Consider the following 16,168-nt stretch of genomic DNA (forward strand, 5'->3'; position numbering starts at 1 on the left):
GAGAGAGAGAGAGAGAGAGAGAGAGAGAGAGAGAGAGAGAGAGAGAGAGAGTAGGACGATATAGGGATAACAAAAAATTAGGTTAGCGTTTGTAGTTATTTTGATAAATAGGTATGTAAGAAGTAGAGAGGTAGGTACATAGTTACATAAGCAGATAAATAGATAGATGGATAGATAGATAGAGGGGGTAGAACGTAGGATGCTAGTTAGATGGATGGGTTAGGTGGTTGGTAGTTTAAAAATGTTCTAACCGCCAAAAATTCTCTTTAAAAATTGTTATAAAACCTCTCAGGGAAAAAAAAATCCCTGTAAAACCAGATCGCCGCCCAGGTCCATCCCGGAAACGTTATAATATAATTATAATTATAACGGCTAAAGATCTGTGAAGGGGACCTGTTGTGGTTGAAAAAAAATATTAATTCAGAAATTTATTAAAACAAATAATGTGATAAATAAAAAAATAAAATAAAAGCAAACACCGAAAAACAGCAAAAACACAAATAACAAAATCAAATTGAAGGGTTAGGTGGTTGGTAGTTATTTTGATAAATAGATATGCAAGAAGTAAGGAGGTAGGTACATTGTTAGATAAACAAATAGATACATAGATGGATAGATAGATAGAGAAAGAGAGAGTAGAATGTAGGACGTTAGTTAGATGAGTAGGCAGATGGGTTGGTAGTTATTTTGATAAATAGATATGCAAGAAGTAAGGAGGTAGGTACATTGTTAGATAAACAAATAGATACATAGATGGATAGATAGATAGAGAAAGAGAGAGTAGAATGTAGGACGTTAGTTAGATGAGTAGGCAGATGGGTTGGTAGTTATTTTGATAAATAGATATGCAAGAAGTAAGGAGGTAGGTACATTGTTAGATAAACAAATAGATACATAGATGGATAGATAGATAGAGAAAGAGAGAGTAGAATGTAGGACGTTAGTTAGATGAGTAGGCAGATGGGTTGGTAGTTATTTTGATAAATAGATATGCAAGAAGTAAGGAGGTAGGTACATTGTTAGATAAACAAATAGATACATAGATGGATAGATAGATAGAGAAAGAGAGAGTAGAATGTAGGACGTTAGTTAGATGAGTAGGCAGATGGGTTGGTAGTTATTTTGATAAATAGATATGCAAGAAGTAAGGAGGTAGGTACATTGTTAGATAAACAAATAGATACATAGATGGATAGATAGATAGAGAAAGAGAGAGTAGAATGTAGGACGTTAGTTAGATGAGTAGGCAGATGGGTTGGTAGTTATTTTGATAAATAGATATGCAAGAAGTAAGGAGGTAGGTACATTGTTAGATAAACAAATAGATACATAGATGGATAGATAGATAGAGAAAGAGAGAGTAGAATGTAGGACGTTAGTTAGATGAGTAGGCAGATGGGTTGGTAGTTATTTTGATAAATAGATATGCAAGAAGTAAGGAGGTAGGTACATTGTTAGATAAACAAATAGATACATAGATGGATAGATAGATAGAGAAAGAGAGAGTAGAATGTAGGACGTTAGTTAGATGAGTAGGCAGATGGGTTGGTAGTTATTTTGATAAATAGATATGCAAGAAGTAAGGAGGTAGGTACATTGTTAGATAAACAAATAGATACATAGATGGATAGATAGATAGAGAAAGAGAGAGTAGAATGTAGGACGTTAGTTAGATGAGTAGGCAGATGGGTTGGTAGTTATTTTGATAAATAGATATGCAAGAAGTAAGGAGGTAGGTACATTGTTAGATAAACAAATAGATACATAGATGGATAGATAGATAGAGAAAGAGAGAGTAGAATGTAGGACGTTAGTTAGATGAGTAGGCAGATGGGTTGGTAGTTATTTTGATAAATAGATATGCAAGAAGTAAGGAGGTAGGTACATTGTTAGATAAACAAATAGATACATAGATGGATAGATAGATAGAGAAAGAGAGAGTAGAATGTAGGACGTTAGTTAGATGAGTAGGCAGATGGGTTGGTAGTTATTTTGATAAATAGATATGCAAGAAGTAAGGAGGTAGGTACATTGTTAGATAAACAAATAGATACATAGATGGATAGATAGATAGAGAAAGAGAGAGTAGAATGTAGGACGTTAGTTAGATGAGTAGGCAGATGGGTTGGTAGTTATTTTGATAAATAGATATGCAAGAAGTAAGGAGGTAGGTACATTGTTAGATAAACAAATAGATACATAGATGGATAGATAGATAGAGAAAGAGAGAGTAGAATGTAGGACGTTAGTTAGATGAGTAGGCAGATGGGTTGGTAGTTATTTTGATAAATAGATATGCAAGAAGTAAGGAGGTAGGTACATTGTTAGATAAACAAATAGATACATAGATGGATAGATAGATAGAGAAAGAGAGAGTAGAATGTAGGACGTTAGTTAGATGAGTAGGCAGATGGGTTGGTAGTTATTTTGATAAATAGATATGCAAGAAGTAAGGAGGTAGGTACATTGTTAGATAAACAAATAGATACATAGATGGATAGATAGATAGAGAAAGAGAGAGTAGAATGTAGGACGTTAGTTAGATGAGTAGGCAGATGGGTTGGTAGTTATTTTGATAAATAGATATGCAAGAAGTAAGGAGGTAGGTACATTGTTAGATAAACAAATAGATACATAGATGGATAGATAGATAGAGAAAGAGAGAGTAGAATGTAGGACGTTAGTTAGATGAGTAGGCAGATGGGTTGGTAGTTATTTTGATAAATAGATATGCAAGAAGTAAGGAGGTAGGTACATTGTTAGATAAACAAATAGATACATAGATGGATAGATAGATAGAGAAAGAGAGAGTAGAATGTAGGACGTTAGTTAGATGAGTAGGCAGATGGGTTGGTAGTTATTTTGATAAATAGATATGCAAGAAGTAAGGAGGTAGGTACATTGTTAGATAAACAAATAGATACATAGATGGATAGATAGATAGAGAAAGAGAGAGTAGAATGTAGGACGTTAGTTAGATGAGTAGGCAGATGGGTTGGTAGTTATTTTGATAAATAGATATGCAAGAAGTAAGGAGGTAGGTACATTGTTAGATAAACAAATAGATACATAGATGGATAGATAGATAGAGAAAGAGAGAGTAGAATGTAGGACGTTAGTTAGATGAGTAGGCAGATGGGTTGGTAGTTATTTTGATAAATAGATATGCAAGAAGTAAGGAGGTAGGTACATTGTTAGATAAACAAATAGATACATAGATGGATAGATAGATAGAGAAAGAGAGAGTAGAATGTAGGACGTTAGTTAGATGAGTAGGCAGATGGGTTGGTAGTTATTTTGATAAATAGATATGCAAGAAGTAAGGAGGTAGGTACATTGTTAGATAAACAAATAGATACATAGATGGATAGATAGATAGAGAAAGAGAGAGTAGAATGTAGGACGTTAGTTAGATGAGTAGGCAGATGGGTTGGTAGTTATTTTGATAAATAGATATGCAAGAAGTAAGGAGGTAGGTACATTGTTAGATAAACAAATAGATACATAGATGGATAGATAGATAGAGAAAGAGAGAGTAGAATGTAGGACGTTAGTTAGATGAGTAGGCAGATGGGTTGGTAGTTATTTTGATAAATAGATATGCAAGAAGTAAGGAGGTAGGTACATTGTTAGATAAACAAATAGATACATAGATGGATAGATAGATAGAGAAAGAGAGAGTAGAATGTAGGACGTTAGTTAGATGAGTAGGCAGATGGGTTGGTAGTTATTTTGATAAATAGATATGCAAGAAGTAAGGAGGTAGGTACATTGTTAGATAAACAAATAGATACATAGATGGATAGATAGATAGAGAAAGAGAGAGTAGAATGTAGGACGTTAGTTAGATGAGTAGGCAGATGGGTTGGTAGTTATTTTGATAAATAGATATGCAAGAAGTAAGGAGGTAGGTACATTGTTAGATAAACAAATAGATACATAGATGGATAGATAGATAGAGAAAGAGAGAGTAGAATGTAGGACGTTAGTTAGATGAGTAGGCAGATGGGTTGGTAGTTATTTTGATAAATAGATATGCAAGAAGTAAGGAGGTAGGTACATTGTTAGATAAACAAATAGATACATAGATGGATAGATAGATAGAGAAAGAGAGAGTAGAATGTAGGACGTTAGTTAGATGAGTAGGCAGATGGGTTGGTAGTTATTTTGATAAATAGATATGCAAGAAGTAAGGAGGTAGGTACATTGTTAGATAAACAAATAGATACATAGATGGATAGATAGATAGAGAAAGAGAGAGTAGAATGTAGGACGTTAGTTAGATGAGTAGGCAGATGGGTTGGTAGTTATTTTGATAAATAGATATGCAAGAAGTAAGGAGGTAGGTACATTGTTAGATAAACAAATAGATACATAGATGGATAGATAGATAGAGAAAGAGAGAGTAGAATGTAGGACGTTAGTTAGATGAGTAGGCAGATGGGTTGGTAGTTATTTTGATAAATAGATATGCAAGAAGTAAGGAGGTAGGTACATTGTTAGATAAACAAATAGATACATAGATGGATAGATAGATAGAGAAAGAGAGAGTAGAATGTAGGACGTTAGTTAGATGAGTAGGCAGATGGGTTGGTAGTTATTTTGATAAATGGATTTGTAGGAAGTCGGTAGATACATAGATATTAAAGTAGATAAGTAGGTAGGTAGGGAGAGAGGTAGAGAAAGGGAGGAGAGAGAGATTGATAAAAAATAATAAATAGGTAGGGCGGTAGGTATGAAGGAAGGGAGTTAGGGGTATGTAGATAACTTATAAAAATGTTGGTAGATAGATAAAAATAGGTACGTATTTTTACTTTTGACGTTTTGAAAACACGTTTTTCTTCTTCTTTTTTGCCGACATTTTGAAAATTCATTTTCTCTTTTTTTGCCGGCGCTTTGAAAAACCACATTTTTCCTTTTTCGCCAATGTTTTGAAAAACACATTTTTTTCTTCTTCTTTCTGCCGACGTTGTGAAAAACACATTTTTCTTTTTTTGCTGACGCTTTGAAAAACAGATTTTTTTTCCGCCGACGTTTTGAAAACACATTTTTTCTTCTTCTTTTTTGCCGACATTTTGAAAATTCATTTTCTCTTTTTTTGCCGGCGCTTTGAAAAACCACATTTTTCCTTTTTCGCCGATGTTTTAAAAAACACATTTTTTTTTCTTCTTCTTTCTGCCGACGTTGTGAAAAACACATTCTTTTTTTGCTGACGCTTTGAAAAACAGATTTTTTTTTCCGCCGATGTTTTGAAAACACATTTTTTCTTCTTCTTTTTTGCCGACATTTTGAAAATTCTCTCTCAGCCAAGCAAAAAATTGTTTACATTTTGAAATACGGTTTTCTTTCGTTGTTGTGCATGTAGTTGAACTTTTTATACAACTATCGAATTTTTATTTTTTTAATTTTTGTGGATAATTTATGTTTTTGGTGACTGGTTGTTTAATAATTTTTTGGATTAGTTATTTAGAAAAATACATGACGTTTTGACCTTTATTCGGTCCTCTTCAGCGCCTGGGTAAATTACAAAAGTTATACATTTATACCCAAATAGATGTCTTGTTTTTTCGTTTGTCCAGATATTGTGATGTAATTCCCACGTTTGAAGCAGGACAGTACACACAATTAATTTATAAATTAAAAAAATTAGGAAAAATGTGTTCATTTATTTAAATTGTTTGACAATGTATGGACAACCGTTCCATCAGCCACATAAATTATGTAAATTTCTCTCCCTAGAACGCATTCAAATAGCTTTTAAAACCCACAAAACAGTACATTCATTTTTTTCCCATAGGCATCAAGTGCCTAAAAATCCGATGTAATTTATAAAATTAATTGTATGAACTGTCCATACATTGAAATTAAATCGCAATAACTGGAAAAACGGAAAAAAAACAACACATCTATGACTGTAAGACATCAAAAACCAATCCCACAGTATAGGCCACTCACCATTTTGAAAACAACACAACTTTGATTTCGACAAAATATAAATACTAAACCTAGAAAAAACAAACAAAATGAAAGTAAAACATAGGTACGTAGATAGATAAATAGATGGATAGAACGTAGGTTGGGTAAATACATAGATAAATAAATATAATGGTCAGATTAATTTATTTATATTAATAGAGAGAGCATCTAGAAGAAAAAATTGTAATTATTGTAAAATTTGAATGTAGCGCTAGCTAAAGTTGTGGAGTATGACCCAGCCGGACCGGATTGATTTGTCCTTACCTGGCTACATGGTCGTGAAGATAAACTGAGTGAAATTGGAATAAAATGCTTGTTTTCGGAACGATTTATGTATATTTAAATGATATATTTAGAAAATTAACAAGGATGAAAAAATGCCGTGTTTCAAAGAGTCGTTTAGCGAGGATATGCATATAAATGGTTTTTTTCCTCCCTTTGATAACGTTAATCGCGGGCCATTTGGGATCGGAGCCGTCGGCCGGTGAGTGTAAACAGCAATTTACACCTGGGAAGGGGAAAAATATGTTATTCAAGGGAGTGAATAATAAGTGGCGTAGGTAAACGATCCGAGATGCCGGAGATTGATGGTGCTTAAAGTCAATAGGGGTTGTGGGTAGCCGGTTCCAGGGGGTAAACAATGGGGAGGAACGTGTTCGGGATGTATTATGGCGTCGTCATGAAAAGGGGATCACCCGATAAGGCCCATTTTCCCAGGTGAGGACCCAGAGGCACGAAGGCAATTTTTCCACCCCTTCCCCTACTTCAACCCTTCGCGTTACGCAATTTCATATTTCAATAAATCGAATTACAAGTGCGTAGCTTTGGGGTTTCCGAGGGGTGTGTAAATAGGAGAAGGGTTGACAAGAAGCCATTCAGGGATGAGAGGGGGATGAGGTTACCATTGGAGACGACGCTTGCGCCCGGTATCATCATCGCACCTATCATTCTTTCTCCTTTGACCTTTGCCCGCCCAATCATCAACGAACCTTTGGTTAATCTATTTACAGATTTTCCAATTCGACTAACGAGGATTGGCGGTGAAAATTAATTTCCCCCTTTTAGCAAACCGAGAGATGACACTTAATTTTCACTTAATGCACCTGAACTGTTCACTACAGTGGGCTTATTTACCTTAACAAAATAATCAAATACATTGACTTATCATTACTTAAAAATCTAAGAAAATCAACCGGTCGAAATGGAATTGTCTCTGGTCCGCCCAGTCCCGCTTTCAACGGCGCATTTACCCGCGTTCCACGCTCTACTGGAACCCTTCTTCGGAATAACTTTCAGCCATTTACGATCAAATGGAACGCTCAGCAATTACAACAAAAAACCTGTGAAATCGTATTGTGCTCTTCGAGAGTAAATTAGTATTAAAATAACACGATTTTGATTTACTAAAACTCGACGGGCGAGAATTGTCCACTCTTTTGACAAGTTTCTATTAATTAAGGTTTTTATTGAGATAAAAAAGTCAGTGTCACGAGCGGGATTCGAACTCACGACCTTCGGCTAAAACACCGCTGCTCCCTACTTTTTGCCATCTCAAGTGGTAGAGTAGCGGCGTATCTAGCCGAAGGTCGTGGGTTCGAATCCCGCTCATGACAATGACTTTTTTACCTCAACCAATTTCTTTCATAAATATCTTTTAACAAGTTTGAACTCAATTGGTTAAAATTAATACTAACAATTTATAAAAAGACAAAAACGGCAAACGTTGCATACTTATTTGATCTTCGAATGTTTCTACCCTAGTGAGAAAAATTTATACCTCTGGTAATTTTATTTTTATTTTTTAGGGTTCGATGTTGGCTATTTTGGTGTTTATGTTTACATTAAACTTCAGATTAATATGCCACAAGGAGAATCAATAATAGCTCGAAACATCAGTAAATGAAGTTAATCGTTTTTTCTTTCTCATTCACTTTCATACCAACGGTTACAAACATGAGACTGAATTTCAATTTTGTTAAAAGCAAAAAGGAATATAACGAAGAAGTATAAAAAAAAGTATTAAAAAAAAGGAATATAACAATCTAGAGCGATGTAACTGTTTAATAAACTTCACTAGTTTTCGAGGTCCGCTTGACCAATTTATGTTAATTAATTAAAGTTTTTAGTTGAAAAAAAGACAGTGTCACGAGCGGGATTCGAACCCACGACCTTCGGCTGGAAACGCCGCTGCTCTACCACTTGAGCTATCGTGACCTCGATCCACTCGGACACTAACTTCCCATCTCAACCCCACCTTTTGAATTTTCCCTCCTTTTTGCCATTTTTCGTATCCCGCTCGTGACACTGACTTTTTTATCTCAACTAAAAACCTTAATTAATTGAAAGATATTAATTGGTCAAGCGACTACGAAAACAAGTGTGTTTAATAAATAAATAAGAACGAAAAAAAAACATAAAAATTCGCAGACAGCTACAGGCAAATAATAAATCCACGGAGAGAGAGAGAGAGAGAGAGAGAGAGAGAGAGAGAGAGAGAGAGATGTTTTATAAGAAATAAATATAAAAATAAATTATTAGTTGAATAGATATGATGTAAAATAATTACACATAAATATGCAGATTTATTAATGAACAAATAATGGTTGAAATGAATAAGTTTGAATTCGTCACTAGTCAAGATTAGTGTTTTGAGACTTCTTAAATTATCGTTATGAAAATGTGGGAAAGGTTTGGAAAACTGTAGATCTGGTATTATCAACACAAACAGAGAGAAAAAAGGAAACCTTTAAAAATGCCCCAAATGAATTAAAACGCCGTGCTTTCTCGCCGGCTTTCAGCTGTTTTACAACTCATCTGCATATCCCTCATTTCACGGTCGAAATTCCCCTCCACCCGCCAGTCCACGATTAATTATAGATTTAATTATCTAATTGTAATATTTTTTTAATCATTATTATTAGGGGAAAAGGAATAACGGAATAACCGGCCAGTTGGGTTTTATGAAAATCATTTCGGTAATTGATGAGAAACAGTCTTATTATTTATTAAGGGGCCATTCCTACATAATACATATTTATTACAATTCTCGTTCTATTTATTATGATTTGTGTTAATTTCCGAGTTGCGTTATCTAGGAAGAACAATACAATTTTTTTGGTCAACTTGAGTTCTCAGTGATGGATTTTAAATTTAATATGCATTTATTTCTAAGGAGGGTTTTTAATTTTTGGTTAAAGCATTAAATTCTTGAAAATTTTACGGTATTTCAGTAATTTATCTAGGTCAAAGAGATCTAAAAAGATGCTATGTTTAGTACATTTGTTTTCTATTTTCTCTCTTACAACAAATTTTTTTTTTTAGTATATTGGAATTTTGTAGTTAGAGGCTTGTAAAAATGATTATTCGGAAATCGTGAGATGCGGTCTGGTGTGACGGTTTCAGAAAAACATTTTCTTTATCGTGCCAACGTTTCGATCTTTACTGAGATCATCTTCAGCGCTCAAAGTGTTTGTTTTCCGCGTAACTGTGCCATTCTTGCCTGTCCTGTTGTTTGTTGTAAATATGGTGAATCGCGGCTTTTTGGCGACAATGTAAAGTTGGAACAAAATTTTTCACCTTTTTAATACAAAGTATTGTTTCTCCTCTCCTGGGCAGTTTTTTAAAGATCAATGCTTGCTATGACCGTTTGATTACTGGTCTATAATAATAATATTGATTGATTGATAAATGAATCTTTTGGAGAATAATCTACCGATGAAAAAATTCAATTTTCCGGTAAAGCTCGAATTTTTCTCGTTGTCGCATCATTTACCCATAAAAACAAGTTGTACTTCGATCTGTCCTGTTGGGTGACAGAAGATGTTTTAGTTGGAAAGGTAGTTTTTGAAGCAGAATGTATAAAAGTCAAAATCAAAAAGCGTAAGTCAGGAGTTCATCAATGTAAGATACAACAGGACTTTAAAATATCATTTAAAATATTTATAAATGTGTGGTGATTAGTGACCATTAGTCGATGATTATTCAGAAATCGTGAGATGCGGTCTGGTGTGACGTAGGTTTCAGAAAAACATTTTCTTTATCGCGCCAACGTTTCGAACTTTATTGAGATCATCTTCAGGGCCTGGGATTTACCAACATTGTTTAAATTTAACCAATACATGTAGGATGTGGAAAAATGTGAATTTATATAATACAAAAAATATTTTTTGTATTCAATCAAAGTATTTCTACTCACTCAAAGTGTTTGTTTTCTGTGTACGTTGATTGAATGTAAAAAATATTTTTTGCGTTGTATAAATTCACATTTTTCCACATTCTACATGTATTGTTAAATTTAAACAATGTTTGTAAATACCAGGCCCTGAAGATGATCTCCATAAAGTTCGAAACGTTGGCGCGATAAAGAAAATGTTTTTCTGAAACCTACATCACACCAGACCGCATTTCACGATTTCTGAATAAATATTTATAAAGGTCAGAATTTCACGAGGTCAGATTTAATCCTGTGCAGAAATAGTTGTCATTTAATATAAAACATATTTGGGCAGAAAACACTTTAAAAAAGTATGCCTAATAAGGTAGAAATGATGAATGATGGAGTGAGTGCGATGTTCAATACTTTTTTTAAAAAAGATAGTTCCTACTCACAGTAAGTTGTTTTCCAACGATCCGGATTTCGAGCCCTTAGATCATCATCAGGTTGAAGGATTTATACAACCACGTCTCTCGACATGAATTGCAAAAGTGAACCCGCCGATACCCCCGCCAACGCGACGTTCCAATGAATTAGAATTAGTTAGAAATCCTTCAACCTGATGATGAGCTAAGGGCTCGAAATCCGGATTGTTGGAAAACAACTTACTGTGAGTACGTACTATCTTTTTTTTTTAAGTATTGCCTAATGAGGGTTTTCTGTCTGATCACGTTTGAGTATTATTCTGGGTTGGTTGAACAAAATTACAGTTAGATCAGAACAGATTATGTTTTCTATAAGACCTCCAGATATTTTGTTAAAATGTGGAGTATAAAAATATAGTCTCATGGCCACCCACTGTAACGAGAGGACATGAAAATCGTTCCAGTGTCGTGCGATGGTTGATTTTTTTTGGGGGTGTCGGACGGCAGAAGGGGGCGATTAAACCGACCAGTAAACCGATCAGGCTACTTGGATATTTATCACCATAAATTGTAATGAGGCTCAAATGTCACGGGGCCTGAATAAAAAATCCCAACACACACACACACACACACACACACACGCTCACGCACGCACAATTACCGTTGTCCATTGGGTTTTAAAACGTACCTGTAATTGCACGTTGCGGTCGATTAAAAACCCGTGCGGTTGTTCTAGGCCACAAGGAGGACGAGGGACGTTGCCAGGGTGGCGGGCTCACCAAGAAGCAGAGGAAGGCGAGGACGGCCTTCACGGACCACCAGCTCCAGACCCTGGAGAAGAGCTTCGAGCGGCAGAAGTACCTGAGCGTACAGGACAGAATGGAACTGGCGGCCAAGCTCAGCCTGAGCGACACTCAGGTCAAAACCTGGTACCAAAACAGAAGGTATGTTCCTATTTATTTTTAAAATACTAATAACAAAACTATTTTTTGTAAGACATCATTCAAAATAATGGACTAAAAGTAGTTTGGATGTTTACTATTTTATTCAATATCATTTTCATACAATTTAAAAAATTCTTAATTCTTACAAACAGCACAAGAAAGTTGACTGGAGAACTGTAAAAAGTGCCTTTTTATCATTTCCTTCTTGAATATATCGGTATAAATACAATTTTTTGATATTTTGAGTGGATTAACTGATAAAAGGAAATAATAGATTCAGTATAATTGATATTTTAGCCAGGTTAGATATTTATAACCTTCTCTATTGTTATGTCATTTTAGCTAAAATAAAGTAACAATCGATTCATCATAACAGCGGTAAATCGATATTTTACAAAATAACCCAAAACGATTTAGTTGTCTTTAAATCAACAAATAAATAAAGCACTAATTTATTTGAATGTCGATTTGATATGATCGATATATTGCCGTGTTAGGTTAATTTAAATCATGTAAAGATCCATTCGACGACTGAAACAGTCAAAATTTTCGTTGCGTTTTTAGGTTATAGATTTTGATAGGTTCTTAACCTTCTCTATTGTTATGTCATTTTTGCTAAAATAAAGTAAAAATTGATTCATCATAACAGCGATAAAGGTTATATACATCTAACCCATTTAGAAATTCGATTCTAGTGAATCGATATTTTACAAAATAACCTAAAACGAAGATTTGTCTTTAAATCAAAATAAAACACTAATTTATTTTAATATCGATTTGATATGATCGATATATTGCCGTGTTAGGTTAATTTAAATCATGTAAAGATCCATTCGACGACTGAAACAGTCAAAATTTTCGTTGCGTTTTTTAGGTTATAGATTTTGATAGGTTGTGACATCCAGGCGAACTTTATAAACCTTGTCCTTTAATATTATTTAACTAACCAATGCTTCAGAGTGCATGGTGGCAATGATTCGCCATATCAGACCAATACAGGCGTCCCACAAGGTGCATTCTTGGTCCCATCCTGTATATCATTTACACACACTTAAACACATTTACACTGACTTTCCTTTACTTCCAAGCACACCTTGTGCTTGTCAGACTCGTACAAAACCGACATGACTGAATATGGACAAATGTACCCAGGTTTGCATTGAAAAAAACTGTCTTGACGTCTTGGAGTTATTTAACTAATATCTCTTTCGTCCATCAAAACTCAACTAACTCTACGCATTTTGCAATTTCGACCAATCATTTCATTCCAAGCGAATCCAATCCTTGTAATGAAAAGTCCTGAGGACATCTGTCAAAGCTTTTTGGTACGCTCCTAACCTCACTACCCACAACTACCTGAACGTTTGTCAATGAGCTGATACGACCAAGCTGGCAAAAGTTCCACACCAAGCTTTCGATATATGCTAGCCAAACTGCCTAAGCCATATCTACACTTTAACCGACGATTGCCTCGAGATCTCTTTGCCCTTTAACTCCCTGTTGGAATCTTTTTAGGTTATTATATTGAACCAGAGTCGCAACCAAAGTTATTATATTTTCTGCATTCTTTAGCCCTTAATGTTATAAATTACCATTGTAATTCTCTTCCTGTCGTTAAGTATGGCCATTCAAGATGGTATTTAGTCAAATTAAAGACCAGTAGCGATTATTCAAATACGTACATAAAGCAAACGATGTGTTTTACGGTAGACGGAAGTCGATGCTCATTTTATTAAAAATAATTATCGCCAGATGATCTTCCGTTGTGTACATTTTCTCTGTGCTACTTGCCGTCCGGAAAAAGTCCAGTTTGAGAATTAAAAAAAAAATATTGAGAGCATCTTCGTTGCGAAAACTATTGAATTTTAATTTTTTAGGTTAAATATTTGCATAACCTTCACCACAGTTAGATTTTTTCAGTTGACGTAATCAATGATTCTATGTAATCGATAATTTAAATCGATACAATTAATGTTGTATTAATTTATATTATTATATTGTATCGATATTTTCTACAAAGAGTGATCTTTAACCAAAACAACAAATAAACAAACGGTGGCCACAACGCTTTAAGCGTTGATACGGCTCGTCTCTGTAAGGTAAAGGTACCGGGTTCGAATCCATCGGCCCAGCATTCGAACCCGGCATACAAATGGGCTTTTTTTCAAAAAACACCGTCACCCTGAGGGTTTATATAATCGATTACATATAATCTGTATCCTAATCAGGTTATAGCCTTCTCTATTGTTATGTTAGGTTAGCTGAATTAACAACGTAACTATCGATTGGATATAATATTATCTAATATAATATTAGATTTTTCTGTATATCATAGTAATTCCTCACTAATATCAAGTGTATGTGATAAAGCATTTCTCTTTCAATTTAAGCGTGGAGAAAAGAAGGTCGGAATTAAGTTATTTTTACAAACAGAAAAGAAACACTTCATGAAATCTCAGTATTTTAATTCAATTTTTGATTCATATTGAATTTTTGTTTGTTCCAATTTAATTTAATTATTAGTATATTCTCGAGGTATCTTGTTCGAAGAATGTTTATTTACGGCCAGAATCAAAACGTTTTTTGTTAATTCATGGGAAGACATTTTGACCTGATTTTTATCTTCGAAAAATAATAATAATGATTGTTCGGAAATCGTGAGATGCGGTCTGGTGTGACGTAGGTTTCAGAAAAACATTTTTTTTATCGTGCCAACGTTTCGATCTTTATTGAGATCATCTTCAGGGCCTAGGATTTACAAACATTGTTTAAATTTAACAAATTCGTGTAGGATGTGGAAAAAAATGAATTTATACAATGCAAAAAAATATGTTATATTCAAAGTATATATAAAGTTCTACTGAAGATGATCTCAATAAAGATAGAAACGTAGGCACGAAGAAAATGTTTTTCTGAAATCTAAATCACACGATTTTCGAATAATCATTGACTAACGGTCACTAATTACCACACAATTATAATAATAATTTTGTTTAAATTTTATTTCGATTTGTAGTTAATAAATTGAAACCAATATTACGTATTAGTGCTGGAAAATTGAAAAATGAAGCCAGTTTTGCTTCAAACCTTTGGAACATGTGGACTAATTTCAACTCGGAACACCTATATATTTTTTCATCTTAATATTTATATCGTTTAATTGATTATTAGTTAGACACATAAGACAATATTAACCACCAAAACTATCGTCTTTTACCACCCTCTCTTTTACGAAGAAGTTCTGAAATGTAAGAATGGCTCGGTCGTAATGACAGCGCTCACGACCTCATTCTGGATTGTTATTACTTTAATAATAACAAAAAACACCGCCTGCCGTAATAATGAACGTCAGATCAAGGAAGAAAAAAGTTTATTTTTGATCGTTGCAAAAGATTTATAAAAAAAAGGATGTTGTGTGTAAACAAATAAGTTGTTTCTATCCAATGAAGTCCCATACTTAAAATTTTACATTTAATTAAGATTTTTAGTTGAGATAAAAAAGTCAGTGTCACGAGCGGGTTTCGAACCCACGATCTTCGGCTAGATACGCCGCTGCTCTACCACTTGAGCTATCGCGACCTCGATCCACTCGGACACTAACTTCCCATCTCAACCCCACCTTTTTGCCATTTTTCAAATGCCGTGTAATCTATTTGATTCTCGCCGACAAATAAAATGGCCACGGAGAGTTTAGTGAAGGTATATAATTCACTAATTTTCTGGTCCGCTTGACCAATTAATATCTTTCAATTAATTAAGGTTTTTAGTTGAGATAAAAAAGTCAGTGTCACGACATTTGAAAAATGCCACAAAAAAAAGGAGGGAAAATTCAAAAGTCACGATAGCTCAAGTGGTAGAGCAGTGGCGTATCTAGCCGAAGATCGTGGGTTCGAATCCCGCTCGTGACACTGACTTTTTTATCCCAACTAAAAACCTTAATTAATTGAAAGATATTAATTGGTCAGGCGGACCACGAAAATTAGTGAACTTAAAATTTTACTTAAATAGAACAGATCTTTCATTAAAAAAACAAAACGAACTAAATATGGCAATTTTGTTTGCAAAATTTTCTCCCTCGATTGTTCCTATTTCTCCTTGGATTGTCTATCTGGACTGGGATCGGCTGTCAGGTTTGAATCGAAATACCAAATCGCCCTCATTTCCTGTAATCCCAGGTTCATTACTCCTTGGGGTCTCTAATCCGGCCGTCACGGTGTTAAAAACGTCGCAAGAACCACGCCATCCGAGGACGGGATTAGCGTGAAATGGCCGGCCCGCGGATCACTTTTTAACCCTCCACGTCCCGCCGACTCTATTAAAGGATTTTAACGCTACATTTTTAAATGTTCATCCTTCGTAATTGATTTTTTCTCAGAAAGGTTTAATTGTTTCTTTTTAACCTTTGAAATGAGGTATCTAAGTATGTGGTTACAACCACCTTTTGATCTTTACAGCCTAAGAAATACATTTTTTTAAATATACTTATACTGACTTATTCAATCACATGAAATTACGCACGTTTTAATTCAAAATAATATTAGCTCCCTTGAGAAGACACATTTTTATTTAACAATCACAATAGCATATAAAATTTCCTGCAGTTTCTTCTTAGGCCAATGACTGTTCAGTTGGTGGATATGGCACACCAGCGATAATCCTAATTTTCGTCC

The 16,168-nt window shown here is 34.4% G+C and overlaps 1 protein-coding gene and 1 non-coding gene across 2 annotated transcripts in view; one reads left to right on the forward strand and one right to left on the reverse strand.

Moving 5' to 3' along the window:
- Positions 1-16,168, forward strand: part of LOC106667619 (homeobox protein B-H1-like) — a 49,873-nt gene that overhangs the window by 22,103 nt on the left and 11,602 nt on the right. The window contains exon 2 of the mRNA XM_014395681.2: positions 11,291-11,498. Coding sequence (XP_014251167.1) covers positions 11,291-11,498 — 208 coding nt within the window. The remainder of the gene's footprint in view (positions 1-11,290; positions 11,499-16,168) is intronic.
- Trnae-uuc lies at positions 8,118-8,190 on the reverse strand. The gene has a single exon. It is a non-coding gene; the product is annotated as a tRNA-Glu (tRNA).

This window comes from Cimex lectularius, unplaced genomic scaffold, assembly GCF_000648675.2.
Source record: "Cimex lectularius strain Harlan isolate CLEC.00 unplaced genomic scaffold, Clec_2.1 scaffold74, whole genome shotgun sequence".
In the NCBI taxonomy this organism is placed as follows: Eukaryota; Metazoa; Arthropoda; class Insecta; order Hemiptera; family Cimicidae; genus Cimex; species Cimex lectularius.